General features: G+C 48.2%; 1 protein-coding gene across 1 annotated transcript in view; it reads left to right on the forward strand.

The window, feature by feature from the left end:
• The first annotated feature begins 11,163 nt into the window (after positions 1-11,163).
• The window catches only part of Evl (Enah/Vasp-like), a 137,653-nt gene continuing 121,972 nt past the window's right edge, over positions 11,164-26,844 (forward strand). Inside the window, 1 exon segment of the mRNA XM_047539693.1 lies at positions 11,164-11,700. Coding sequence (XP_047395649.1) covers positions 11,696-11,700 — 5 coding nt within the window. The 5' untranslated portion in view covers positions 11,164-11,695.

The raw sequence follows: 26,844 nt of genomic DNA on the forward strand, positions 1-26,844 counted from the left end.
CCTTCTTCCACAGCCCCCAAGCACAAGGAGGCGGTCTCCACCCATCCTCCTCTCATGGGGGTCCCGCCACCCCTCCAGGTGGCCCTGTGGGCAGAATCTGAGATGATGCACCTGGTTCTCCTGGGGGGTCTCACACCTTGGGTGGGAAACACTGCCTCCCACAGCCCGACATCCATTGGTAGGCTGTTCCTTCATCTTCTCTGGGCATCTGGCTGAAAGCTGCCCCTGACTTTTGGACTTTTCAGCCACTGGTCCAAAAATTCCAGAGGGCCCATGTCAGTCTCTCCAGGTGGCCTGGGAGGAGATGGAAGCACCCCACTCCTCCTCCTGAGAGGAAAGGGTAGAATCAACAACTTCCCCCTAAGAATCATCCTTAAAAATACTTTTTGAATTTCAAATTCCTGACCTTTTGTGGATGACCTTTTCTAATTCCTGACCTCCGTAAGGATGAAGGTGTCTAAGGGGCTCCTTGGGCACCTTCTCTGTGTCCTCTGCTTTGTGGTTCCACAGCTACTGGATCTTGGATCCTCAGCTAAACATCAGTCCAACATCCAGTCACAGAAGCGGTGCTGCTGTGAGGATTCTTGTACTACTTCTTTGTGCATTGTGCGAGAGATCCCTTACCCCGGGGTGGGACCGCTGATTCCAGGGCACGCACCAGGTGCTGCCAGGTTCCTCCAGCAGTGACCAGCAGTGTGGGCGAAGCCATTACTCCACCCGCCACACTTGGGATTGTCACTGCAACTCATCTAAGAGATAAGATCAGGCTCCTTTTTGACAACAAAGAGGCAGAGGGTTAGAGAGATGGAGGCCCTGGCCCAAGGTCACTCAGCTGATCTGTGGCAGAGTGAAGGGTAAGTTCCAGATCTCACAAGCCACCTCCTACGCCAGCATTCTCAGGCTGGCGACCCCAGAGCACCCCTGTAGGAGTTGCTATTGGGGGGTTCCAAATAAGTTTAGGAAGTGTCCTGTAGCATGTGTAACATATAAAGACTAGAGTGCGAGTTTCCTGGCAAAGGCTGGGCGGAGCTGGTCCCCAGCGTGCGCTTTGGACACTTTGGCTCCCAAGGCAATGAGTACTGGCCCAGGGATAGTGTCCGCGTACAGAATCTTGGCAAATGCTATGGGAGAAGTCTCTCCAGACAAGCCTAATGTGAAAAGGAACCCAGGTTCTTCTGCTGCCCACAGGGCCTGATAGCAATCCTGAGGACGGGCGCCCGAGGGCTTCCATCGCCCCAGGGATCCCAGCCAGTTCCCGCAGTGCGGGGGGCTCCTCTGCAGCAGGGGAACCCACCGGTGTATAAAATCGGGTAACTGGAGCCCCTTGGGGTCCAGTGATGGACGTAGTGTGGCAGAGATTCCACTGCCCCTGGACAAAGGGGGCCCGAACCCTCTTCTTACTCCTTTGGGGGACTGCTGTGGCAATGGGAGGGGCAGGATGGGGGCCCGGGGGAACCTGGGTTAAACGTCGAGGTTCATGACATCTGGGGCCCACTTCCCCCTCCTTCCCACACCTTCACTAGGAAATCGCCAGTCTCCCTATCATGGTGAGGCTGATGTCACATGCTCTGTGACACTTCTGAGATTCTTTTGGCCAAACGGGCTTCTCTGCCTTTCCAGTTCCCCCGCAGAGCCTGGCTCCCGGAAGGAGAGAGAGCTGAGGTTGCCAAAGCCTCAGAGCGGCCCAGCCACCTCATCCCTGGTGGCCCCTGGTGCTCCTCTGCTTCCTGTGGTTTGTCTTGTCTGGACACAGACACAAGGTCATTGTCTGCGTTTGGAGGAGCCTTGGGAGAAGCCAGGCGGCCTCCCTGTCCTCCTGCCTGAGGTGGCCCTGTCTCACTTCTGCTGTTGCCAGTGTGCGCAAGACATCAGCTATCGGAAAGTTCCATCAGGCTCCGACCGCAGGAAAGACCTTTCTCCGATTCTGGCAAGTTTGGCCCTGCTCATGTTCCTTCCCAGGTTGAGGCGGCTCCAGGGCTCAGACATCACCTGAAAGCAGGGCAGGTAGAGTTCTTGGCCCGCTCAGGACAGCTGAGGTAGGCCACCGTGTTCCACCTCCCTCCAGATATTCTGGCCCATCTGTTTATTTGGATGACTTGCAGAATGGCAGCGCTGCCCTGAAACTGAAGCTGGTCTTAGGGGAGTGTTTCCCAAAGTGTGTTCTGTGGAACACCAGTCCACAGTGTAAAGGACCCTGGGTTTGGGTGCCACTGAATTAAATATATTAATGTGCATCGTGGGTCCAGAGCAGCTATGATGTCTGTCCACCCATCCACCCATCCACCTTTTGCTGACTTTGAGCAGGGCATATCCTAGGAGCCAGAAGTTCTTGCTGTCATGGAATCATGATGGAAATGGCAACAAAGAGGCCTGGAAGAGTGAGCCAGCGATGACAGGCCACCTAAGCCTGGGCCCTGGGCGAAGGCAGCCTTGAGCAGCAGCGAGTGGTGCAGCAGAGGCCCGAGCAGCAGCTCTCTGGGGCACGCTTCCGAGGCGCAGAGGCCGGAGGCTGGCTGTCTGCACAGCTTTCCTTCCCTGCCCCCCACCACCAGCCCAAGACTGAGCGCAGCTGGGGGAGATGCCACTCTGCTCAACTCTGCCTTCTTGTAGGCATAGAAACAGATTTCAGAAAACAGGGACTTGCCCAAGGTCAAGGTGACCTTTCCAGGGGTTGCTCAACTGCCCTAGTTTGTTTCTTTTTCATGAAACAAAGCTTATTGTACTCTTTTTGTGACAAAACTAATACATACTAATTGTAGCAAATTAAAAAACAATCCCAGGCGTATTTCTACCATTCTGAAACACACTATGACTTCTTAGTGTACTCCCTTCCTGTAGTTTTACTGTGGTCAACATATTGCACACATCATGTTCTATAACATTATCGGCATCTTCCATGTCATTATCATTTTGTTATAAGTAGCTCATACCAGCTATGGAATGTGATGCCATGATTGGCAGCACTGCTCTTTGACCAGTTCTCTCACATGGATGATGGTGGTGATGATGGTGATGTTGGTGGTGTTGGTGGTGATGGTGGTGATGGTGATGGTGGTGGTGATGGTGGTGGTGGTGATGGTGGTGGTGGTGATGATAGTGGTGGTGATGATGGTGGTGGTAATGATGGTGGTGATGATGGTGGTGGTAATGATGGAGATGGTGGTGACGGTGATGGTGATGATGTTGGTGATGTTGGTGGTGGTGGTGGTGGTGGTGGTGGTGATGATGGTGGTGGTGGTGATGGTGTGATGGTGATGATGATGATGATAGTGATGATGGTGGTGGTAATAATGGTGGTGATGGTGGTGGTAATAATGGTGGTGATGGTGGTGGTAATGATGGAGATGGTGGTGACGGTGATGGTGATGATGTTGGTGATGGTGATGGTGGTGGTGATGGTGGCAGTGATGGTGGTGGTGATGGTGGTGGTGATGGTGGTGGTGATGGTGGTGGTGGTGATGGTGGTGGTGGTAATGATTGTGATGGTGGTGATGGTGGTGGTAATGATGGAGATGGTGGTGACGGTGATGGTGATGATGTTGGTGCTGGTGGTGGTGGTGGTGGTGGTGATGATGGTGATGATACTGGTGATGGTGGTGGTGATGGTGGTGGTGGTGGTGGTGGTGATGATGGTGATGATACTGGTGATGGTGGTGATGGTGGTGGTGGTGATGGTGGTGGTAATGATGGAGTTGGTGGTGACGGTGATGGTGATGATGTTGGTGATGGTGGTGGTGGTGGTAATGATGGTGGTGGTGATGGTGGTGGTGGTGATGGTGGTGCTGATGGTGGTGCTGATGGTGGTGGTGGAGATGGCTGCAATGGTGATAATGATAATAAAAAAAAAATAAAAGCCGTTTAGGGCAATTTCTCCATCATGTGCTGTCTAAAGGCTCCTTCCATCAACATTTAAACAGGCTCAAATCTTTCCTACTAAACTGAAAATCTTCCAGATCCATCCCTTATCTGCAGGGTTCTCTCCTTTGCTGTCACTTTCCCTCCCTCCTTCTCCCAGGGCTATCCTGTCAGCTCCTAGGGTTTCAGTCACTTCTTCAACCCTGACGCATGGGCTCATTCTGTCGCTTGCTTCAAACCTGTATGCTCAGCAGTCCCGAGGACACATCTACCTACTCACTCCAGTGGTGCTTCAGTCTCTACCCAAAATGAGCCAGTCCATTTCTCCCCGCAATCCCTGTTCTCCGATCCCCCAAATGACCAAGCCAGGAATGCAGACGTCCCACTTAGTCCTTCTTTGACCCACTGACCATATCAGCAAACTGCCAATAATAGTGACCACTCTGTAATGACAGTGGCCACTCTGAAGGCACCACTTAGAGAGCACGTCCCCTGTGCCAGGCGCCACTTGAAAGATGTATTCACAGACTCCTTCGACCTGCTCATCATCGTTATCACCTGCCTTTTACACAGAGAAACTAGTTAACTTGCTATGAGTCACACGGCTAAGAAGTTGAGATTCTAAGCCACATGGTCAAGTTTCAGAAATCACCTTCAACCACTGCCCAGCTCTGTCTCTCCAAGACAGGAGGGTCTGCCCCACAGGGGACCATGGCAAGTGTCCATGTGCCACTCCCACAGGTGCTGCCTCTGCCTCTCCATAGTGGCCACTACCATGCTGGCCTGGCCCTCTCCAGGTGGTCTGGGGCAGCTGTCCAAACTATCAACCTGACTATGTCACGGTCCTGCTTAACCTCCTGCTTAACTGCCTCAGTGGCTCTTAGCAAGAAGCTCTTTCGCCTTGAGCTCAGGCCTGTTCAGCCAGCTCTGGGTCCCTCTCCAGCATTGTCTCTTTCTGTTTCCACCCCAGAGCCTCTCCCTGTCCCAAGGCATGGCACCCAGGTCATATCTGCTCTCTGCCCACCACTCTGCCTCCTGCTGTTCCTGTTCATCCACCATGACCTTTAAAACAACTCAATATTCACTTCCTCCAGGAAGCCTTCCCAGAGTGCCAAGTCTGGCTTCAGGTCCCTTCTCTTTCCCTGCTGTTGCTGTTACTCCCATTGTCACATGAAAGTGTTGGTTGAGTTGCCTGGAGCCCACATGTCCATAAGCTCTGCACCTGCTTCCTCTTCCTGCGGGGAGGTAATGACAGGTGTGTCGAATGCACCTGTGAGCAGCAGGTGGGCCTTGAACTCCCGTTCCTAGTTGCCTGACCCCCTGGGTCCTCTCCCAGGGTCTCACCATGGTAAAGGAGCTGCAGCAAACAGCCTATCCACTGAGCTTTTCCTTTGGTTTGGTTTGTGTCTCCAGGCCAGACGCCCAGAAGCCAAATGACTGGGTTAGAAGACAAGGACATCTTAATGTCTTCTGATATGTTTGTGAAAATGAATTCCAAAATTATGGCAGCAATTGGGAGGCTTTTTCTTTTTTAGTAAATGACTCCTCTCTTCCCTTTTAAGAGTCTTCCTGGCGGAAGCTGCACAAAGCTATTTTTACCTAAAGGCTGTAAACCTCATCATTCTTAAAGAGAAAACCAGGCATGAGTGTCTGCCAGCCTCACGGCCCTGGTGGCCCCTGTGCCATAGGGTGGTTCTGGGTCATTCAGGAAAAGCAAGTTTAAATTAAGTTCCAAATTAAGCAGTGGTTTTTGTAAAAGAAGGAAAGCTCACGCACACATGCACACACACACACACACACACACACACACACACACCTCTATTTGAGGACTAAATTACAAACATTTTCTCTAAGAAACAAGAACGTCATGAAGGTAAAACCAGAGAGTTTGTCACACAAAGGCTGGGGTTGGAGGCGGCTGGGGCGTTGGGATCACCAGGCTTCCAAATTTGATTCACGCTGTGAAGGTTAGCTCTGGGCGTCGGCTTGACTGGCTAGGGATGCCCAGATAGCTGGTGAACCAGGGTGTTTCTGGAAGAGCATAGCAACCGGATGGGGGAGCAGAGTAAAGACCAGCCCTCACCAACACGGTGGGCATCGCCAACCAGTGGGAGCGTCTGAGCAGCAAAAGGGGGGAAGGGTGGGTCTTCTTTCTGCTGAGCTGGGACATGTCTTCGCCTGCCCTTGGACACAGAGGCTCCTGGTCCTCAGGCCTCAGGACTCCGGCCAGGTCTTCTGCCTTCAGCTCCCTTGGGCAGGCCCCCAGATCAGCACTGGGATGCCACCACCCTCTCTCCTGGGCACCCAGCTGGCAGACAGGCTTCTCAGCCTCCACAGGCCCATGTGCTGATCCCTTACAACAAAGCTCTTCCTATATGTCTATATATATCATGCTTCTCTGAAGAGCCTGACTAACAAGCAGCAAAACCTGCTCAGATAAAATCTCACAGGAAAACCTACTCATGATATGGCGGAGAATGTGACCACTCTGGCCAAGGCGGTCAGAGGGGAGTGATGACCAGAAAGTTTCCCCATGCTCATCTTCTCCCTGACACTGGCCACCTCTAGCAGCCCCTTGAATCCACCTCTGGAGGAAAGCAAGGGCCCACCCAGGACACACAGGCCTCTCGCCCGGTCTCAGCATGATTCTCACCTGCTGTCCCACTAGGAGCCTGTATTCATGTCACTGGACAATCTTCTCCACAGAGGCTGAGATGACTGGCTTCCCCCAGTGTTCTGCTACCCCAGTGCCCCAGACACCAGTTTGGTTTTAGGATTCTGTCCAATTTAACATTTCTATTTGATTCTTAATTAAAAAAAATTGTTCATCTCATGTAGACACTCAAATTTATTGAAATGAAAAGTACAATAATATCCTTTTAAATTATTTTATGATTGATCCCTGCAATTACTTTAAGCAAAACTTATCTAATAGAGTATTTTCACACTTTAAAGTGAATTTTTATCACATTTTTTATGATCATGTAGGATTTCATTACACTTTGGTAAAATTTCTGAACTTCAAAGGATAATAAGAAACTCTTTAGAGCATCCAGGCAGGAAAATCAGATTACTTATATGCAAAATGTACCTCTCACCCCATCCCAACACGCCCAGTCCTAATACCTGTGATGTAGGTTATATGACAAAGGGGAATTAAGGTTGCTAATCAGATGACCTGTATTAATCTGTTTTCTGTTATTATAACAAAATACTCGAGGCTGGATAATATGTAAAGAAAAGAGGTTTATTTAGAAGTTTTGAAAGCTAAAAGTCCTACAGCATGGCCCTGGCTCTTGTGAGGGCATCATGGTAAGAGAGTGTGCAATAGGGAAGGAGAGCTCACATGGTGAGTTGGGAAATCAGGGAGCAGGGATGGACTAGAACTACTCCTTTATGACAACCCTCTCTCAAGGACTAACCAGGATCCCAAAGAAACCCCTTAGCACCTTCTGAGGGCGAAAACCTCCTCATCCGCCTTACAAACAGTGGTGCTAAGAAGTTACTCTCAACAGGCAGGTACCTAAGACTCCCTCCCACCCCAACCTGGCCATGCTTCCCCTCGATGGCTGCCCACCTTTGAGTGACCCCATCAGGAAGCTGAATTCATCCCCAGTATGCCTCCAGGCCCCCCTTCAAGATGGTGGAATTTCATCTTCTAGAGAGTCACTTTTGGAGCTGAAGAGCTCAAGGGAGACGGAACCAAAATAAGAACCACAGTCCATCCTCAAGGTGCGGAAGGCAAAGTGGGCCAGAAATAACTTGCCTTTCCCGCCACAGGGAACCAGAACATGAACCAGAGCTCCAGTTTCTGGAAATGCCCGCACATACAAACAGTGGCCCCTGGTCCTCCAGAGCCCTACTTGGCTGGGGTGACAGGCACGCTCTTCAGTCCCATGCTGTGCATGCAAGGTGGATGGCGTGCAAGGAGGAATGAGGCGTGTGTGCTGGCCTTGAGAAGTCCAGGGGCTAGTGAACTTTCAGCAAGCAAAAGGAATCCTGACGTGGAATGGGCAGTGTGCACCCCGAAGCCGACAGAGAATGAAGCCTCAGCCCCCGGCAAGGTGGTGCTGGGGGCCAGGGGCCAGGGGCCAGGCAGGCGGGGTCAAAGATGATCTGCCTTTAGATAGGGACAGTGGGCTAGGCGTGAGAGGAGGCAGGCACGTGGTGAGGAGCTCTACAGACATTGAATGAAGAACTGGATGGAAAGGAAGTGTGTTGTACTTAAGGAAACAGCTGTGGGTAGTACTGAATCGGGCAACAAGAGCAGATGCAGGGCTCAGGGGTCCATGCATCCCCGATACCTCCGTTGCTGTCTGAGTGTGCCTTGCATCAGACTCTGGTGTGAATTAGAAATCCACTTGTGCTAGTTAATGGAAACCAGACATGGTGTCATGGGTGACTCATCAAAAGCAAACTGCTTCTTTCAATTGCATGTGGTTTGATTTGGCAAAGGCTAAGCAGTGGAGAAGAGGGTCCGTGGGTGTCTTAGTCTGTTTTCTGCTGCTCTAACAAAATTTCCCAGATTGGGTCATTTATCAAGAAAAGATATTTCTCACAGTTCCAGAGGCTGAGAAGTGCAAGAGCACGTGCTGGCATCCAGGGAGGGCCTGTTGTGCTGCGTCATAATATGGGGAAGACCACAGAGCAAGGAAGCACTGGAGACAGAGGGGACCGTCAGGAGCCCGCTCCCAGATAACCGCCCCTCTTCTGATACCAGGCTCAATCCATTCAGGAGGGCAGAGTCCTCCTGATCTTGCCGCCCCCGTGAAGTCCCACCTCTTAACACAGTTAAGAGCAATTCAACTTCCGCGTGCTCTTTGGAGTGTACCTAAGACCAGAGCAGTGACCTGGCTCCTTGCAGCGGTCGCGGACTGCAAGAGCTTCAAGAAACAGGACATTGTCCAGGGACTGCAAGTCCACTAAACCACACGTTCATCTGAGTGACCTCTTGGGCCCTCAGTTTCACCCTGTGGACAAGGAGGTTGGTTGGGAAACCCTCGAAGGACTTTTAGGCCTACTAACTTGCTGTGACCTTGTGACTATCCGGAGTCTAGCAGATGGTAGCCGCCATCTTTCCTGCCTCCCCATGTGTCCGAAATCCAGTCCAGGAGTGCCTGGGAGCCACCAGGAGCTGGCCTGGCCAGGTGTCCAGCACCCGACACATCAGACTCTACCAAGGGATCTTTTTCAAATCCAGGGACTGGTGGCCTCCAGAAGTTAATCATTTGGAGACCACATGTTTAACAAATGTTGACTTTTCAGAAGTGTTTTCTTTTTATCAGGAGAATGGAAAACATGAATTCATCTTCGCCCAGGGAATAAAGACTTCATTCAGTAAATGTGCAACAGGGAAGTAGACTGGCAAAGGGGAAAGCGAAGCAAGAGGCAGGGTGCCGCAGGAGGCTGGCAGAGACCATACTCGGGTGTCTTCTGACGCAGGCACCTCAACCGATCCTCGGCAATACCTGCACGGTGGGGATAGGATTCCTGCCTGCCGGAGGAAAAACACAGGCTCAGAGGGCTTGAGCCGCGGGGTTAAAGTGTGGAGCTCCTGCCTCTCCAAGCATCCCAGGGCAAAGGTCAGCATCGATTCACAGGGAAGCAAGGCACAGGATGGAGTGTGCACAACTCCTATCAGCCTCCCCCAGCCCTGCCAGCCAGTCATGAAACCCTCTGTGTCACAAATACCGGAAGCAGGAAAAGACGTCTCCAGGAGCCAGAGGCAACTAATTCCATGCATTCACTGAGAGATGTCCCTCCCTTTTATAGCAGTCTGCAGGGAAAGTTGACGGAGGATGCGTGACCCTCACCCTGGTGCCACTGTTTCATGGCAAATCTGCCATTAACATTTCCCCACAAATGCTCTTCCGGTCACAGACTCCAGGACGGTATGGAAAATGCATGATCTGGAGGTCAGAGTGGGCCACATGTTGAAAGAGCATCAGTAAGGTAGAGTGGAAACAAAGAGGTCTATATCTGGGGTCTTTGCACAGGACTTTGAGATGCACCAACCAGGGGTACTCTGCTTCTCCAGACCACACCTGGGCTATCTCCAGGTGACTGGAAGCTTGTCTGTTTTAGCAGTTTTTAGGGTGTAACAAGATTCTTCTGTAGCAAAGAGATCCTTCCTGATGCTGGACAGAGGAACAAATGAGGTGAGCAGAGCCACAACCTCAGGGTATGCTAAGAGGACTGGAGAAGATCAAGGCCCCTTTCCAGTGTGATGACTCGGGTTCAAACAAACATGGGAGGGAAAGTGGACATGGGACAAACGATCACTAAGAAAGTTCCCAGACCTGTGCACAGGGAGGGAGGAGCAAGGAGGCCGAGAGGGATAAGCACACAGTGTCCCTATTGGAGCCTGTGGAGAGTGATGCTCAATTCCAGTCAGCTAGAAGGGACTGGGCACTGGGACTCTAGGTCAGAAAAATGTTGACTTGAGAAGGACTCCACCATTTCCAGTATCTTGGGCAAAACCTCATAAATCACACAGTTTCTTCTCAGTCAGGACCAGAAATAAAATAGTGACCCTTCACTGCCCTCCTAGCAAATGCCACCCACTGCCAGACACTGGATATGCTCTCCTGTAGAAAAAAATTATAGATAGACATAGGTATGTAATGTTGCTCTTCTTTCAATGTTACTATGACAGGGGAAGGGGAGGCATTATTGGCAGTGTTCAAAAAGCACAGCCAATTGGGTCTATTTGCAGGTGAACAGTGAAACCCCAAGCGGTTTGGGGTTTGGAGCCAGAGATGAAGAAGGATCATGAGGCTTTAGGAAGGATGGGGATTTAAAATCCAGAGAAAACCTGGACCATCCAGGTGATGCTGTGTTGTGAAATATTAATTTTTTCACAGCTTGTGGTTTGGGGCGCCAGGTGGGGCTCTTGTTGAGTAGGGGTAAGTCCTTCAGCTGCTCCCATGTCCCAAGGTTGACGCCGGTCTTGTCATGCCAGGGAACCATTTTACAAGTGAGTCACTTGTTTGTGACCTAAACGCCCCTTGGCTCTGGGGTGCCCTGAGTCCTAGCAGGCCAGGTGCATGGCAGGGCAGGCATGGTGGGAGTCCTGCGGTCTCGGCGAGCAGGTCCCACGCCTCCACCGTGCTCTGAGGTTGCACAGGGCCTCAGCAGGTACAGCGCTCCACGTGCCGCGGGCGCCCCACCCTCCCTGGGCCCCGCCCCTCGGGCTCCGCCCGCTCCTCCTTCCCTGGGAGCTCCGCCTCGCCCCTCCCAGCCACGCCCACCGACTCTGCGGCCACGCCCCTCACGGTCCGAGGCTCTGCCCTCCCAGAGGCGCGGACGGTGGAACCCCGCGCCTTTTGTGTGGAGCTCCGCAGCCGCGCGCGCTCATTCACCTCGGCGGCCGCGGCCCAGCGGCCGCGCGCGCGCGCGCGCGCAGCCCCCTCAGCGGGCGGAGGGGCGCACAGTCCCGCGCGCGCCTTCCGTCTCGGCTCCGGGCTGACTCGCCGCGCGCACCCCCGGGGCCGCCGCCCGGAGTCGCGGGCGGACGCGCGCGCTCCCGCCAGTCGGACCCCGTCGCTCGCCACCTCCCCGCCCCGTCGGCGGCGGCACGCGCACGCGCACGCGCCGGCCGGGCACGCGCGCCCGCCAAGATGGCAGGGGCCGGGGCCCAGCTGTCAGTCGCCGCCGCCGCCGCAGCCCTTCCCCGCAGCTAGCGGCCCGGACGCCCGCCCGAGAAGATGCGCCCCCGCCGCCCGCCGCAGCCCAGCCATTCGCGGAGCCGCCGCGCCCGGGGCCGGCTCCCCCGCTAGCCCCGCGCCCGCGCCCGCCGCCACGCCGGGTCGCCCGGCCCCGCGCCCGCCCGGCAGCGACAATGAGGTGAGTCGGCGCCCGCCCCGCGCCGCGCGGACGCGGGGCCTGGGAGGGCCGGGCGGCGGGGGGCGTCCGCCCGCGAGCTCCCGCCGCCGCGCCGGCCCCTCTCGCGCGCTTCCCGTCGCCTTTCTCCTCGCGGGCCGGCGCGACCCTGGGCTTGGCCCCGCAGCGGCCGGGCGGGCGTCGGGCCGCGCGAGCCCCGCCGCTGCCCGCTGCCCGGCGCCCGGCGCTGCGCCCGCTCCCGCGCCAGACGCCGCCGGCCCGCAGGGGTGCTGCACTCGGTCGCCGCGGCAGCCCTGCCGTCCGGAGGGTCGCGAGGCCCGCAGCCGGTACCTGCACCTGGCCTCTTTTGTGGACCTCCTGTAGGGGGGCGATGCCGGTGTAGGCTTGGTATCTGGCTTCTTCACTCAAGCTTCGCCATCCACCGCCTCGTGCCCCGCGTCCTTCCCTCTTCGCGGGTCCGCCGGTCCGAAGCGCGCCGCGCCGCAGTGCAGCCCTTCTCTTAGTGGACTTTCCATTTGTTTCTAGCTTTTGGCTGTTAATAATGCTGTCACGAACATGCTTGTGTGCCTCCTGGCGCATTCATTTCTTATTTTTTAAGATTATATTAGTGATTATTAGAGGGACACAGTGCTTTTATTTATTTATTCATTCACTTATTTATTTTTATGTGGTGCTGAGGATCAAACCCAGTGCCTCACACGTGCTAGGCGACCGCTCCACCACTGAGCCACAACCCCAGCCCTGGTGCATTCATTTCGGCTGAGTAGCATTTTTAGGTCAAGAGAGGCACCTATCTTCGCCTTAATGGATGATATCAAGTTTCCAAAGTGATTGGACCAGTTTATACTTCCACCAGCAAGGACAGGAGAGTTCTTGCTCCGCATCTTTGTCAACACTTGGTATTGTCAGCCTTAATTTCAGCCATTCTGGTGAGAGGGAAGTGGTCTACTGTTGTGCTTTTCATTGAAGCTTCCTGTTGATCAATCAGACTGATCATCTTTTCATGGTTTTTGGTATCTTCTTTTATGAAGCATCTGTTCAAATATTTGCCCAGTTTTCCTTTGGGACTGACAAGTCTTTTTCTTCCTAATTTTTAGGGTTTCTATCCCAAAACCAAGAAGGCAGTTCCTATAAATCTTCTAGAAACCTTACTGTTTGGTCTTTCACATTAATATATGTTGTCCATCTAGAATTGATTTTTGTGTAACATATGCAAAGGTTAATTTCATTTTTACTCCCATTTATTCAGCACTGTTTATAAAAGAGATCATCTTTCCCACATCGTTCCGGGTGTCACCTTTGTCATCTTTAGTCTTCCATTTGGGACTTTTTATATCTGTCTGAAGAATATTATTATTGTTTGGATGTGAGGTGTCTCCCAGAAGCTCACATGTGAGACAGTGTGAGAGGTTCAGAGGAGAAGTGACTGGGTTGTGAGACCCTTAACCCAATCAGTGATTTAGCCCCCTGATAGGGATGAACTGAGTGGTGACTGAAGTGGTGGGGTCCTGCTAGAAGGGGGGCATTGGGGTGTGGCTTTGGGTGTGTATTTGTATCTGGCGGGGGAGTCTCTCTGCTTTCTGATCATCATGTGAGCTGCTTTCCTCTGCCAGCTTTTCCACCATGATGTCCTGCCTCACCTCCAGCCCCAAGAAAAGAAGCTGGCCTTCTGTGGACTAAGACCTCCAAATCTGAGCCCTCAAATAAACTTTTCCTTCTTTACAGTTGTTCTGGTCAGGTCTTTTCGTGGCAGCAGTGAAAAAACTAACTGAAACAAATATCATTTAGTATGCTATTTACTGCTGGTGACAAATTCCTAGGATTTGAAAATATTTAGCCTCCATGTTTTTTTCTTTTTCTTAAATATTGTTATTGAAATAAAATTCACATACCATAAATGTATCCATTTTAAGTTTGCAGTTGATTGGTTTTTAGAGTATTCACAGAACCATGTAAGGAGATTACCACAGTCTAATTTTAGACCATTTTTCTCCGTTTCCAAGGGTCTTTTCATTAGTTACAGAATTCATGGTTGGCTACTGTAGCTTTTTAAAGCCATTTTCTTTATCTCTGATGTGGAATGTTTCTGTTGAGAAGTCTCTTGCCAGTCTGATGTTCCTCTGAAAGTAGTTCTCTTTTTCTGTAGCTGCTTTAAAATGTTCTCCTTGTCTTTGGTTTCACATTTTTTCCTATGCTATTTCTCCTATGGGTGTTTTTGAATTTGTAATTGGACTTCTTAAGTCTTCTTAGGTCTTCTTGAATCTGTGGCTTCATGTCTTTCATTAGTTTTGGAAGTTATTAGCCATTAGTACTTCAGTTATTGCTTTTACCTCATTTTCTCTCATCTTTCCTTCTGGGGCTAAAGTTTTAAATGTTAGACCATTTCGTATAGCTTCTTTGTTTCTTAATCCTCTTTCTGTGTTTTCTGTGTCTGTCTCTTGTTTTTCATTCTGAATATCTCCTCACTTCTGCTATACATAATGTTATTGAACCTATCCATTGAATTTTAATTTCAGTTATTATGTATTTTCAGTTTAAAAATTTTATTTGGTTCTTTTTATAGTTCCTAGTGATCTGCCAAGTTTATCACTTTGAGCATAATATGCATAATTACCTTAAATCTGTGGTGATCATGGCAGTATGTGTTGGTCATTTCTAGGGTCTGTTTCTGTTGATTTTCATTCATTTTGTCTTATGTGCATCGTGTTTATTCTTAAATTAGTGCTGGCCAAATTATTTATAGAAATAATTTGAGGCATAAAATGTTTTTCCTTCCCAGAGATAGTCCACACTTGCTTTTGTCAGGCGTCTGAGGGCGTTTGTAATCTGGCCACTTGAGTGCAGTGTCAGGGTCTGAGGTGTTTCTGAGATGAGTCTCGCTCCCTGTAGGGACAAGCATGTTCTGCTCACTTTTCCTCCGAGCACCAGAGGGGCAGCCTTCCCTTCAGAACTCACCAGCACCCAGAAGGTACCCTCCAGGCTCAGCCTGCATCCTCTGGGGGCCCCCCAGCAGGTGTTTTGTCATCTTTTGATGCCAGCGTTTACAGTTCACCTCAGCTGGAGGATTCTTCTGATTTATACAGTCCACAGTTGGCTCAACATAAAAGTTCCTGATCTTTGCCCTTTTGGGGCAGTCTGAGTCCTAGTCAGTTCTAGAGATTTATGCTGCCACGTTATGGAAGCTGTGGAGAAAAATAACACCTATTTTCTTGTGATCTGTCCTGACTACATTGTCAGTTTGTGTAATGCTCTTGAATCAAGTTAGCTTTTAAGAATAAGTCTTTGGCTTCTCTTGACATATAATTAGTTAGGAAAAAACAGCAGCTTGGCTCAGGTAACTGTAAAGCCAAGGATTTGTGCCTGGGGGTTGGGCAGGTGTTCTCTTTCCATGCTTATTTTTCCAGTTTTGATTTCCTTAACTGTTTATTTGATAAGAATCACCCTTTATCTGGTCCTCTTGAATAGACCATTTGATATTTTTGGCTAACAGTAGCATAATAGCATTCCCAGATCTCATCTCTTTGATCAGATAAAAGACATACATGTACAAATGAAAGTTCTTAAATGATTTTTCCAGAATGAGTCATCTAGTTATTCTTTTTCCTTTTTTTTTTTTTTTTTTTTTTCCCTAAGTTGTTCATTTTTCACACAGGTATTCAAAAACACTAACTTGGTTCTTGGTTGAGTTTGCAGATAGTCAAGCATCTGTCACTGCGTATTTATTTATACCTCAAGTTCTTGGCTCTTGCAAATGGTAAATGAATCTAGGAGGTTGTTTGTTTTCCGATGTCAGCGGGTGTGATTCTGGTCCTTTCCTCGGCTCCACCATGGTAATCAACACCGTGGAGCCAAGGCAGGAGTGCCTACCTGCAGAACCAGCTTGAACCTGGGAGTTTGAGGCCATCCTGGGCAACACAGTGAGACCCTGTCTCAAAAACAAAACAAAACCAAAAAACCTTCATCTGAGAAGATTTGTGAGACCTCAACAGGTGTGAGGATTTCTCCCATTAGCAGGCAAGCAGTACGCAGGAGCAGACACCAGCTGAGTGTCCTCAGATCCCGTAGGCTCAGGCTTCAGTCCCCAAGACTGCCTTTTATAAACAGTTCCCATACCTATAAGATTTACAGAAATGTGCGGGGTCCCTCTCCCTACCTACTTGGAAGACCACCCACACATACACGATGTGGCCTATTCCTGCTACATACATCAGTCGTTTATCTGTTGGGAACATTCTATGAACATTTTCTCAACCTGCCTCTTATCTTTTAAAGATTCAGCATATAGAAGATTAAAAGTTTTATGCCATCAAGTCGTTTTCTTTGTGGGTTTTGTCTTCTTAAATTGAGGATGACATTCTTCTAGAAGTTTGCTTATTAAATTTTTTAGAATGTTTATATATGAATTTTTAAAAATTTCTTCTTCAAATTGCCTGGGTTTATGAGGTGAAAATTGGAACTCCATTTTTCTTCAGAACTGCTGGTTGTATTCTTGATAACATCGGTGATTTGTATGCCGTCTAGATTGGATGTCAGTGCCAAACACCAGCCAGAACCCTAATGTGCACAATCGCAGCAGCTGATGTCTGAAGAAGTGAGAATCATCCCTGATCCCCCTGCCCCTGATGAGGGCCAGCCTTGTGTGTGGCATGGCCTGTGGCCATTGGCAGGTCTGGCTCTGTGCCAGGGACTTGCTCATCTGGGCCAAGGGCACTGTATCAGCTTTGGAGGTGCTCAGAAGGCAGCGTGACTGTGGAGTGTGTGTGTCTTTGCTCTCTTCTGTCTGCCAGCTTATAGGCCAGTGCCATTTATAATACTTGGTGGACAGCAATCTGAGCAACATCATTTCTTTATAAAAGTAATGTCACTGGGAATGTAAGTTGGTGGTAGGGCACTTGCCTAGAATGTGTGAGACCCTGGGTTCCATCCCCAGCACTGGGAAAAAAAGGCAGAGCCTTACAGAATAATGGCACTTTGAATTTTGTTGGTTAGGTGGTTTTGTTTGGATTTAATTTATAAATTTGTTTTGCTTATCTAGTTATATAAGCATAAGACATTTAAATTTAATTTTATAATTGTACATGGATAAGCTTCATGAACATAAATTAAGCCTCTTGTTTTGTTCAGGATTTTTTTCCCTTTAAAGGGAGTCTGTACAATCTCCAAGTTGAAGAACCCTTGCAGCAACTTGGCTTGATGAAGACACTGAATGGTTAAATACGTGGAAGGTGCTGCAGTAGGCGTGATGGTAACTTAGAGCAGAGCACTTCCAGCCAGTGATGTTGGGGTGCGGGGGTTCCCTTCTCAAACAGTTGGAGGTTTTCCTCCTTCGTAGCCTGAAAGGGAAGCTCTCCATGGGAGTAATTTTCTTGTGGTAATCTTGTCAAACCCTTTTAAAAGACAGCATCATCACCCCACCCCCAAAAATGTAATGTACGTTGAATGTGGAGACTTTGAAAAAAAGAAAGGTATAAAGAAGACAATAAGGGGCTGGGGCTGGGGCTCAGGGGTAGAGCGCTTGCCTACCATGTGTGAGGCACTGGGTTCAATCCTCAGCAACACATAAAAATAAACAAATAAAATGAAGGTATTGTGTCCATCTACAACTAAAAAATATTTTTAAAAAGAAGACAATAAAAATCAGCCCTGACTTTACAGAGAACCACATCAAACATCGTATAGCTTCTTTATCTTTTTCATGTGTAAGCGTAACACTTTTACAAAATTGATAGTTCACTGTATTATTTGTATCAGTCATTTTACATTCAACCTACACGTGTTTCCCCTTTTAAAATATTCTTTGGAAGCAATTTAAATAGTTGTCGTCTATCACATGGAATACCAAATTTATTTACCAGTACCCCAGTTTTAAGGCAGATTGCTGTTAGTGTTTCCTCATTGTAAGTAGCACTAGGATAAGCATCTGTGTGCATCTCTGATTATTTCCATAAGATAAATCAGCAAATGATATTACTGGAACAAAGGGTATAAACACTTTGAAGACTGACTGTACATATTACGAGACTATTATTTTTAAAGAAAAGAAAAAGAGGTAAAGTTAATGAAAGGAAGTTTAATCATGGAGGTTAACTTGGAGATCCCCCCAAAAAAAACAAGGAGAAAAAAAAAAGCAAAGGAAGGGCTGGGACAGGGGTCAGAAGGGAGAAATAAGCAGCAGCACAGGGAGGAAAGGACTATACTTAGGATGCAGCGTGGTGTAGTTCTGCCTGCTGGCCAGTGGAGGGAGCCCTGTCCTGGCTCCTCTGCCGCGGGGTCTGTGAGGATGGACCATCTTAGTCCTGTGGGAGCCTGCTGCTTTGCTCTTGTGTTGATGTAGGCGGGCCAGTGAGCTTTTTTTTTTTTTTAAATATATTTTTAGTTGTCAATGGACTTTCATTTTATTTATTTATATGTGATGCTGAGAATCAAACCCAGTGCCTCACACATGCTAGGCAAGTGCTCTGCCACTGAGCCCCAGCCCCAGGCCCAGCCCTTGGTTTAGATTTTTGTATTTTGAGATTAACCCCCTTTATTCTAAGCAGCCTGGGTTTTAAAGTCAGACACCTGGTTCTGTGAGCTACTTGTCTCAGCTGACTGGTGATTTTGAGCATATTACTTCACCATTGTGATCCTGCATTTTTCTGAAATATAAATGAGGAAAATCCCACTTCCTTTCCATGGTTTTGTAAGATGAAATAGGAATCTACAAAAAGTTCAATTAAGGTTATTTACCACACTGCCACCCTGATTTGTTCTGTCTGTAAGATAAACCTCAGAAAATCTAGGGGAATTCTGATTTCAAAGATTCTGCCCTTTTGTCAGATCCCCGCATAACTTATCTCTGTAAATGATAATTTTCGGTTTAGAAGTCACTTGCTATTAACGCTTCAATTTCTAAAAAAGAATGGGGACTGAGAATGTGGCTCAGTGGTAGTGTTTGCCTAGCATATGTGAACCTCTGAGTTCAGTCTTCAGCACTGGAGAGAAAAAAAGGAAGAGAGGGAGAGGGCAAAGGAGAGGGAGGAAGGAAAACCCTTCAGGGATCTCTCTATAATAGTCACAAAATAAAACTGTGCTATCTTTGAAATAACAAACAGGAGGCATGTTCTTGTGGGTTAGAGAAGAAAGTTGTACCGGAAAGCTTAGATTAAGGAATAGTTACTGCAGGTGAGCTCATTTAGCCATGAAATTCATGGAAGCTGTGGCCCAAAGGGAAACGCGAGCGGCGTGCACCTCATTGCGGATTAAGCGGGCTCCCTCCGCTGGCCTGACTCTGAACACACTCTGAGGCTCCTGGAGGACAGTGGCCGCTTAACCTGAAGAGCTTGGTCTGCGAGCCTTGGGCTCCCCTTGTCCTGTCACACACCTGCCCGGGGCCTCTTCTTCAGAGGCGCTGACACCCTCAAGCATTCTGGGTCCTGTGCCGTTCTGCAGCCGCTGGGGAGCTGTGTCCTGGCGCTGGCTTCTCTTCCCTCAGGGCATCTCTGCAAGTGCAGGTCCCCTTTGCTGGTCTGGCCGCTTCCACTCCTTCTTCACCTTGCTACTCCTTGGCCTTCAGATCTTAGTTGGAATGTCTCTTCTTCAGAGAGCAGTGCTTGGCCAGGGTTCCTCTAGGGTTATTTACTGGTTTTAACAATATGGTTCATCCCCAGTTCTCTGGGTTTTCAGTCCTGTCCTTCTAAAGGCCCATGACCCTTCTTTGCTGGCTGGGAACCCCGTGCCCTCTGGGCTGTCACTCCTACCTGTGAGTAGACCCCATGGTCCACTCTCTGAACATTGCCACCTGTGCCTCCCCTTCCCCTCGTCCTGGCAACATTGAAAGAAGGACTACGTGCTTGTTGTCATCCTTGTTTAATTGGCCTCAACAAGAGCATGTGCAGCGTTGGGCAGAGGTGGCCTGTAGTGGGGCACCCCGGCACGTAGTCTTCTCTGGTTATTAGCATCTCCTTTTAATATGGCACATTACTATGAGTGGAAGTCATGTTTCCTTTGTTTGTACCTGATGTCCTTTTAATGTCACAGGGTACTACCCAGGAGCACTGAATATCCTTAGTTGTCATATCTACTTGGCTCCTCCTGACAGTTTCCGTATTTTTGATGACTGCTTTGGAGGAGTACTGGTCAGGTCTGCTGTAACGCAGGATATCCCTTTATGGGAATCTGTCTGGTGTTTTTATCATGATTAGGCAGGGGTTGTAGGTCTGGGGCAGCAGACCACAGGAGTCACATGCCATTGGTGTCCCCTGCATGAGGGCCCCTGATGTCTACGGGGTTTATGGCTGATGAGACAGACCTCCTCTCCTGGCTGAAGCTGTGCTTGGGGAGTTCCTTCACATTCAGCTCTTCTTCCCCCTTCCTTTTCCTTGCGGGACACTTTCAAGGAAGTCACTGTGTCCACTATCCTTGTAAGGAGTGGGGAGTTCCACTATCCTTGTGAATGTTTGTGAAATGTTAATAATGACGCATTTAATGTGTATGGGAAAAATCAGCACATCAAGTCCATGGTGTTTGTTAGTGAGCTGAAAGCTGCTGTGACCAGAACACCCGACCTAAACGTCTGGGAAACTGGGAAAGGGTTTTGTGGCCCAGGTGTCGGAGGTTTCACCCACACTCAGCCGACTCTGTAGCTCTGGGCCTGAAGTAAGGCAGACATCACGGCAGAGGGCGTGGAGGACGGTGGCTGCTCACCTTGTGGCTACCAGGATGCAGAGAGGAGAGCATGTGGGCCAGGAAGGGACCAGGGACAAGATGCATCCCTCAGGGCATGCCCCAAGTGACCTGCGTCCTCCAATGAGGCTACACCACCTACAGTTTCCACCACCTCCCAAAAATGTCATCCAAACGTGAATCCCCAGTGGAGTGATCCACTGGTGAGGTCAGAGCCTCACAGTCGGTTATTTCCAACAGCCCCGCCTCTGAACCCGCTGCCTTGAGGACCAAGCCTAAATCCACGTTCCTGTGGGGGACACTCTGATGCAAACCATAACAGACTTTGCTGCTTCCCAGAAAACTGGGCCTGAGACCAAGCCTCACGCGAGAGGAATTTCGGAGGGAAGTCTTATAGCAGGAAGCAGGGATAAAGGAAAGAGAGGGGAGTGGAGAATAAGCAGTCAAAGTCCTTAGTGTGGATTGGGCCAGCCCGTCAGCCTGTAGGTCCCCGTGGGTCCTGACTTCTAGGGAGGAAGGAGAAGCAAACGTGCGTTGGTTCCTGCCCCCTTTGGTGAGTCTAGCCCTCTGGGCATTACCGCACCAAGAGGGCTCCCATGGCATCTCACTGGAGTGGCAGCAGAGAACCCAGAAGTGGGTTTTTATACATGCTTGCTTATTATTGTTACTGAACAAAGAGTAGATTTATCTATTTGTTTCTCCCAGTCTTTTGATTCATTTCTTCTCAGTCTTCAATCACAACCAGAATGTTTTCTTCACTCCTGGGTTGAAGTCAGCTATGTTTTTTGTTTGTTTGTTTGTTTGTTTTTTTAGTGCTTTTATTATTTTTTTTTTCCTAACATTTAAGTCTCTGATCCATTTGGAATTTGACATATGGTTTGAGAAATGGATTTCAGTTTTCATGTTATTTTAGATATTTCGAGACCACTGGTTAAAAAAAGTCCATTTCCCCCCAGTGTTTCAAGATGACTGTCTTTTGTCACATATAATTAATTAGATCTGTTTCTGGATTTCCTATGCTATTGCATTGATCTGTATTTATCCATGTGCTAATACCTCACTTTTAATTAAAGGACTTTCCAGTTCGTTTTATTATTTGGTGGAGTTATAACTCTTTCATTGCTCTAGCAAGTTGATCTTTTTTTATTTTATTTTTTTAGTTGTAGATGGACCCAGTGCCTCACATGTGCTAGGCAAGCATTCTACCACTAAGCCACAGCCCCAATCCCAGCAAGTTGATTTTAAAAGAAAAAGATTGAGTAAATCATAGTTCTCATGTTAAACAGGGCTGACAAAAATCCTGAGTGGACCAGCGTTCAGGAAATGGTGGTCAAGGGGACATGTGGGATGGTGTGATTCGTGCCCCCAGGGAGAATTCTTACCTATGAAATGAAACCTGTGAATCTACTGCGAGGTTCAAGTGAGGCCAGAAGTCACTTCCAGGCAGTGTGGCTTTTCAGGATGAGATTGGTGGCAGAGCCGAGGCAGCCCCACCCTCAGTCCCTGCACGTGCAGGAACAAGCATTAATGAAACCACAACTCACTTTGGAGATTTTTACCTGTGAAAGAGGACTTATTAAGGAAGCTGTGGAGAGGCAGGTTGGGAAATGGAAGCGTCCAGGCGTGTCCAGCCCACCTGTGCATGAGGAACACCTGAAGAGCACCCCACTTCGGTGCTGAGCCCCGTCTCAGGTACCTACTTAATCTAAAGTCCTGTGTTTGTTTAAGTCTTGAACTATTTAAATGTGCAGCCAGAGTTAAAGACTACTGACCTAGTCCTGAGGTCGGACCACGGCTGGTTTATTCGGCCCCAGAGTCTCAGTACCAAGGTGTACCTGTAATGTAGTAGGTGCTCAGTAAACACATATTGAAGAATGCAAGCGTTCCCTCAGTCTTCAACTGTAGAGGTCAGCTGCCTGGGGCTCTCAAGGGGACAGGGTGATGGGGAGAGGACATCTGGGCTTCTTGCCTCTCGGTTCTGGTTCCTTCCTCCTGTCCTTTATTCCTATTCTGTAGTTATAGGCAGAAGGGGCAGGAGCACTTGCAGCCTCAACTCATGTGTTGTTCAATTTTATGACCAGTACCCAAGCTCCTGCTCAGTACTGAGTACATCTGCAAATGAGTACTCAGTACTGAGTACCTCTTGGATTTTTAGAGAAATGGTCAGACTGTGTTTAATTTCAGTCTGTGTTCTGTGTCAGCCACCTAGATCTAGGTGAGGGGTGGAGTGAAACAGGGCAGAAGAAGACAAAGGAACAGGAAGCTAGCATTCTTGTTACCTGCTCTGTACCAGGTTCTGAGCCTGGTGTTCACACATTTTATCTGTCTTTCTTTTATTTTTTAACATAGTGCCACACTCCCAGTTCCAGCAGTAAAGTGTGTTACCTTTTAGAATACTTGAAATTTAGATTAATGCTTTATTTTAATTAGGATTTTTATGGGTTTCTATTGGTCAGCAGTGACTCTGAATCTCTATTTCCCCACAGCCCTGTTGCTGCACAGGGCTGCACAACCTCCGGTTGGTTTTAAACAAAGATCCTGCTAAGCTGTGTGGGACAGGAATCATCTTTTGGCAGTGGTTTATCAGGTGTCAGGACCAGTCCTACTATCAGCAAGATGTGGCGGAAATTTAAAAAAGAAAATCAGCTCGCACGGGACCGAGTGTGGAGAGGATGGACACCTTTAGGTAAAAGAGGCATTTGGCACCATATTCCCCTTGAAGCTACTGTCAGTGCCGAGAGGGTTAGAGCTCCAGACGGATTCGCAGGACTGGGAGGTAAACGCGGCGATGAGCCTGCCAGGAGGAGCCTGATGCGTTTTCCTAAGGGCTGCACGTAGGGATAAGGGTGAACCAGATGAGTCCCTCGCAGAGACTAGATTAAGGTGAACCGGGGTCTTCAGGGCTCCTGACTCTCAAAGTAGAAGTCAAACCTCGAGTTATTTACAGTGTTAATATACCGTGATGGTTACCCAATAAGAAACTACAGGATAGGTGAGAAAAAGCAAGAGAAATAGTAGACAGTAGGAGCAGACATCACAAAGCCCTCGTACTAGGATCTGGAAAGAGCTACGGTCGTACGTGCTGGGAGATGAGTAGTTGTGTTGCCCCTGTTCTTGCTGGCCACACCGTCTCAGCTTAGGCCTGGGGAGAGTGTGGAGCTGTCCGAGGGCTGCGGGAGAGGTTATTGGCCGCTTGTCCACAGCGTATTTCCATGGGTTAACCCTGTACTGTATAATTTTCAGGTTGGGATGGGAAATTGGGGCCATGATCACAGGTCTTTGCAGCTTAGAGCCAGGGGAGCCTCAGATGCCAGTACTTTGACCTTAGGCTTTTCATGTTTGGGAGAAGTATGTAGTGATTGGTTTAGGTGTTTGAACACACGTATCTTATTTTACACAGTAAAAGTGATGTTAAATATTTATCATAAACATAATTTTAGTAAATGCAGCTAGTTTTTAAGTACTTTAAAGTTTTAAATTTACTACAATAAATGAGTAAAATAATGTTTATAAACAGGATAAGTGAGTCAAGTATAGAGTATTTTATATTGCAAACATGTGGCTCTTATTTATCTGCTCTTAGGTATCATATTTGTTAGATTTTTGCTTGACAAGTACATGTTGAGTACCTGCTGTATGAGAGGCATGAGTGCTGCAGAGAACCATGAAGACTTCAGGAGTACACAGGACAGTATGCAGGACAGTACGTATAGGTCACATGCAAATGTATGCCATTTTATATATGGCACTTAAGCATTCTTGGATTTTGGTATCCTTGGGGAGCGGAGGGTCCCAGAACCAGTGTCCCTCAGATACCAAGGGATGACTATAGAGCCAAGAAGGGGAACACAGGGTGTGTGAGATGCGAGTTCCAGAGACGAGGTTGTCAACAGCACCATTTTCATCATTTATTTTATCTTTCACATTTGAGATGGGCCAGGGGAACTATCAGGGTTTGGGCTGATCTGGGGTCTAGTCTTCTCTTCTGGTTCTTCCCCTTTGTACCTCTTTGAACTGACTTGTTCTTTCTTTCAGTTGACTTTTCAGATACTTGAAGATATCTTCAGAAGTCTTGCCTTTCCTTGGGTAAAAATCCTTGGGTCTTCCAGCCACTCATGACCTATCTCAAACTAGTGGCCCTTCTGAGGGCCTCCCTTTCTCTGATCTCTGACCTGCTGAGGTCCATCAGCAGTTTGGATTCTCTTTGTCTTGAACACAGGTAATTGTGTTCATACAAATGAAACCTTGTGTACCAATTGGGGACACATCACACTTTGGGGCCTACATGCCCATAGATCAAAATCAAATGTGTCAGCTGGGCACAGTGGCACATATTACAAACCCCAGAGACTCAGGAGGCTGAGGCAGGAGGATCACAAATTTGAGGCTAGCCTTGGCAAATTAGACCCCATCTCAAAATAAAAAGGTTGGGGATGTAGCTCAGGGGTGGATGCCCCTGGGTTTAATCAATCCCCACTGCCACGGAGGGTTGGGGGGGAAATCATCAAATGTATCCATTGGCACTGCTTCCTTGTACCAGCTGAGATTTCTAACTGAGCAGCTTCAGGGTCCTGTTTATAAACATTTTCTTTCCTGGGAAGAAGAAAATTGCTCCCCTCAATTTGTGTCACTAAGCAAAATAGAACTGTAAGCAACAGACTGATCAGATAAAGAGACCCAAATAGAAGAACAGCACTGAAAAGAGACCAGCTGGTCCCTCCATAAGAGCAGAGTAATGTGCTTCAGAGTGTCAGGCCGGAGGGTGACGAGGCAGCATGACTGTTAATCCCACAGATGGGGTGATTCATCAAGTGTTTATTGAGTTCACTGGACTGACTTTGACTCCTGGGCTGTGAATAGAAGACATGGTCCTCTATACACATAACTTAGCCCCAAGTAGACAGAGCACAGGGATCGCAAGTTCAACATGTCCAAAATGAGACTCACGACCCCTACATTTATGAGCAATTGGTTTTCAACAGGATGCCAAGGTAATTCAGTGGGGAAAAAATAGCCTTTTTGACAAATGCTGGGGCAACTGAATATCCACATAGAAAAGAGCAAAGTTGGAACCCTTACCTCACACCATACACAAAAACTAACTTGAAGTGGATCGTAAACCTAAGTTTAAGAGCTAAAGCTATAAAACTCATAGGAAAAAATCTGACTGTGAATCTATGTGACTGCAGGGTAGGAATGGCACCCAAAGCACAATTGACCAAAAAAAAAAAAAAAGAAACAGAAAAAAGATAGGACTGGGAGTGTAGCTCAGCGGTAGAGCGCTTGCCTAGCACACACAGGACTTGGGTTTGATCCCTAATGCAAAAAAAAGGGGGGGGAGGGGAAGAAAGGTAAATTGCATTTAATATTAATATTAAAAAGTTTGTGCTGCAAATATATTATTAAGAAAATTACATAATAGAAGAAAATATTTAAAAATCTTGTATCTGACAAGGGATTTATGTCTAGAATGCATATGGAACACTTACTGCTTCCTATGTTCTGAAAGTTTGTGCCCTCCCAAAATTCATATGTTGAAATCCTAACCCTCAAGGTGATGTTATTAAAGGCTGCGACCTTTGGGGTGTCATTAGATTATGAAGGCAGAGCCTTCACATATAGGATTAGTGTCTTTGTCAAAGACATCTGAGGGAGCCTCCTTGTCCTTACCATGTGAGGTTGCAGCAAGAAGAGTTTGTTGTGAGGAGAGCCTTCACCACTCTGCACCTGTGAAGTCTTGATCTTGAACTGACCAGCCTCCAGAACTGTGAGAAATAAATGTTGTTTGGGAGTTGTCAGTTTACGGGCATTTTATTTATAGCAGCCTGACTGGGCTAAGATATAACATAATAATAAAAATGTACATGACTCAACTTTAAAACAGGCAAATAATTTGAATAGATAATTCTCCAAATAAGTTACACAGATGGCCAGTAAGCACTTGAAAAGGTGCTCAGCATTGTTAGAGAAGAAGAAATATATACTTAAGCTATAGTGGGATACCATTTCACACCCACCATAGGGTAGGAATAAAATGACAGGCAGTAACAACTATTGATGAGGATGTGGATAACCCCCAAGTGTTAGTCATTAGAACATGACTGTGGATAAACTTCACTGATTTTTTTTTTTTTGGGGGGGGGATACCAGGGATTGAACCCAGTGTGCTTAACCACTGAGCTATTTCCTCAGACCTTTTTATTTTTTATTTTACTTAGGCCTCCCTAAGTTGCTATGGCTGGCCTTGAACTTGTGTTCCTCCTACCTCAGCCTCCTAAGTTGCTGGGATTACAGGCCCAGCTAAACTTCACAGATGGGAACCCTCATACATTGCTCAGAGAACATAAAATGGTATGGTGGCTTTGGAAATCGCTCTGACAGTTATTTAGAGTGTTAGACTTAGTATTATCATATGACTTAGCAGTTCCACTCCCAGGAATATGCCCAAGACAAATTAAAACATGTACACACAAAACATGGCCA

The sequence above is a fragment of the Sciurus carolinensis genome, chromosome 2 (assembly GCF_902686445.1).
Source record: "Sciurus carolinensis chromosome 2, mSciCar1.2, whole genome shotgun sequence".
Classification (NCBI taxonomy): domain Eukaryota; kingdom Metazoa; phylum Chordata; class Mammalia; order Rodentia; family Sciuridae; genus Sciurus; species Sciurus carolinensis.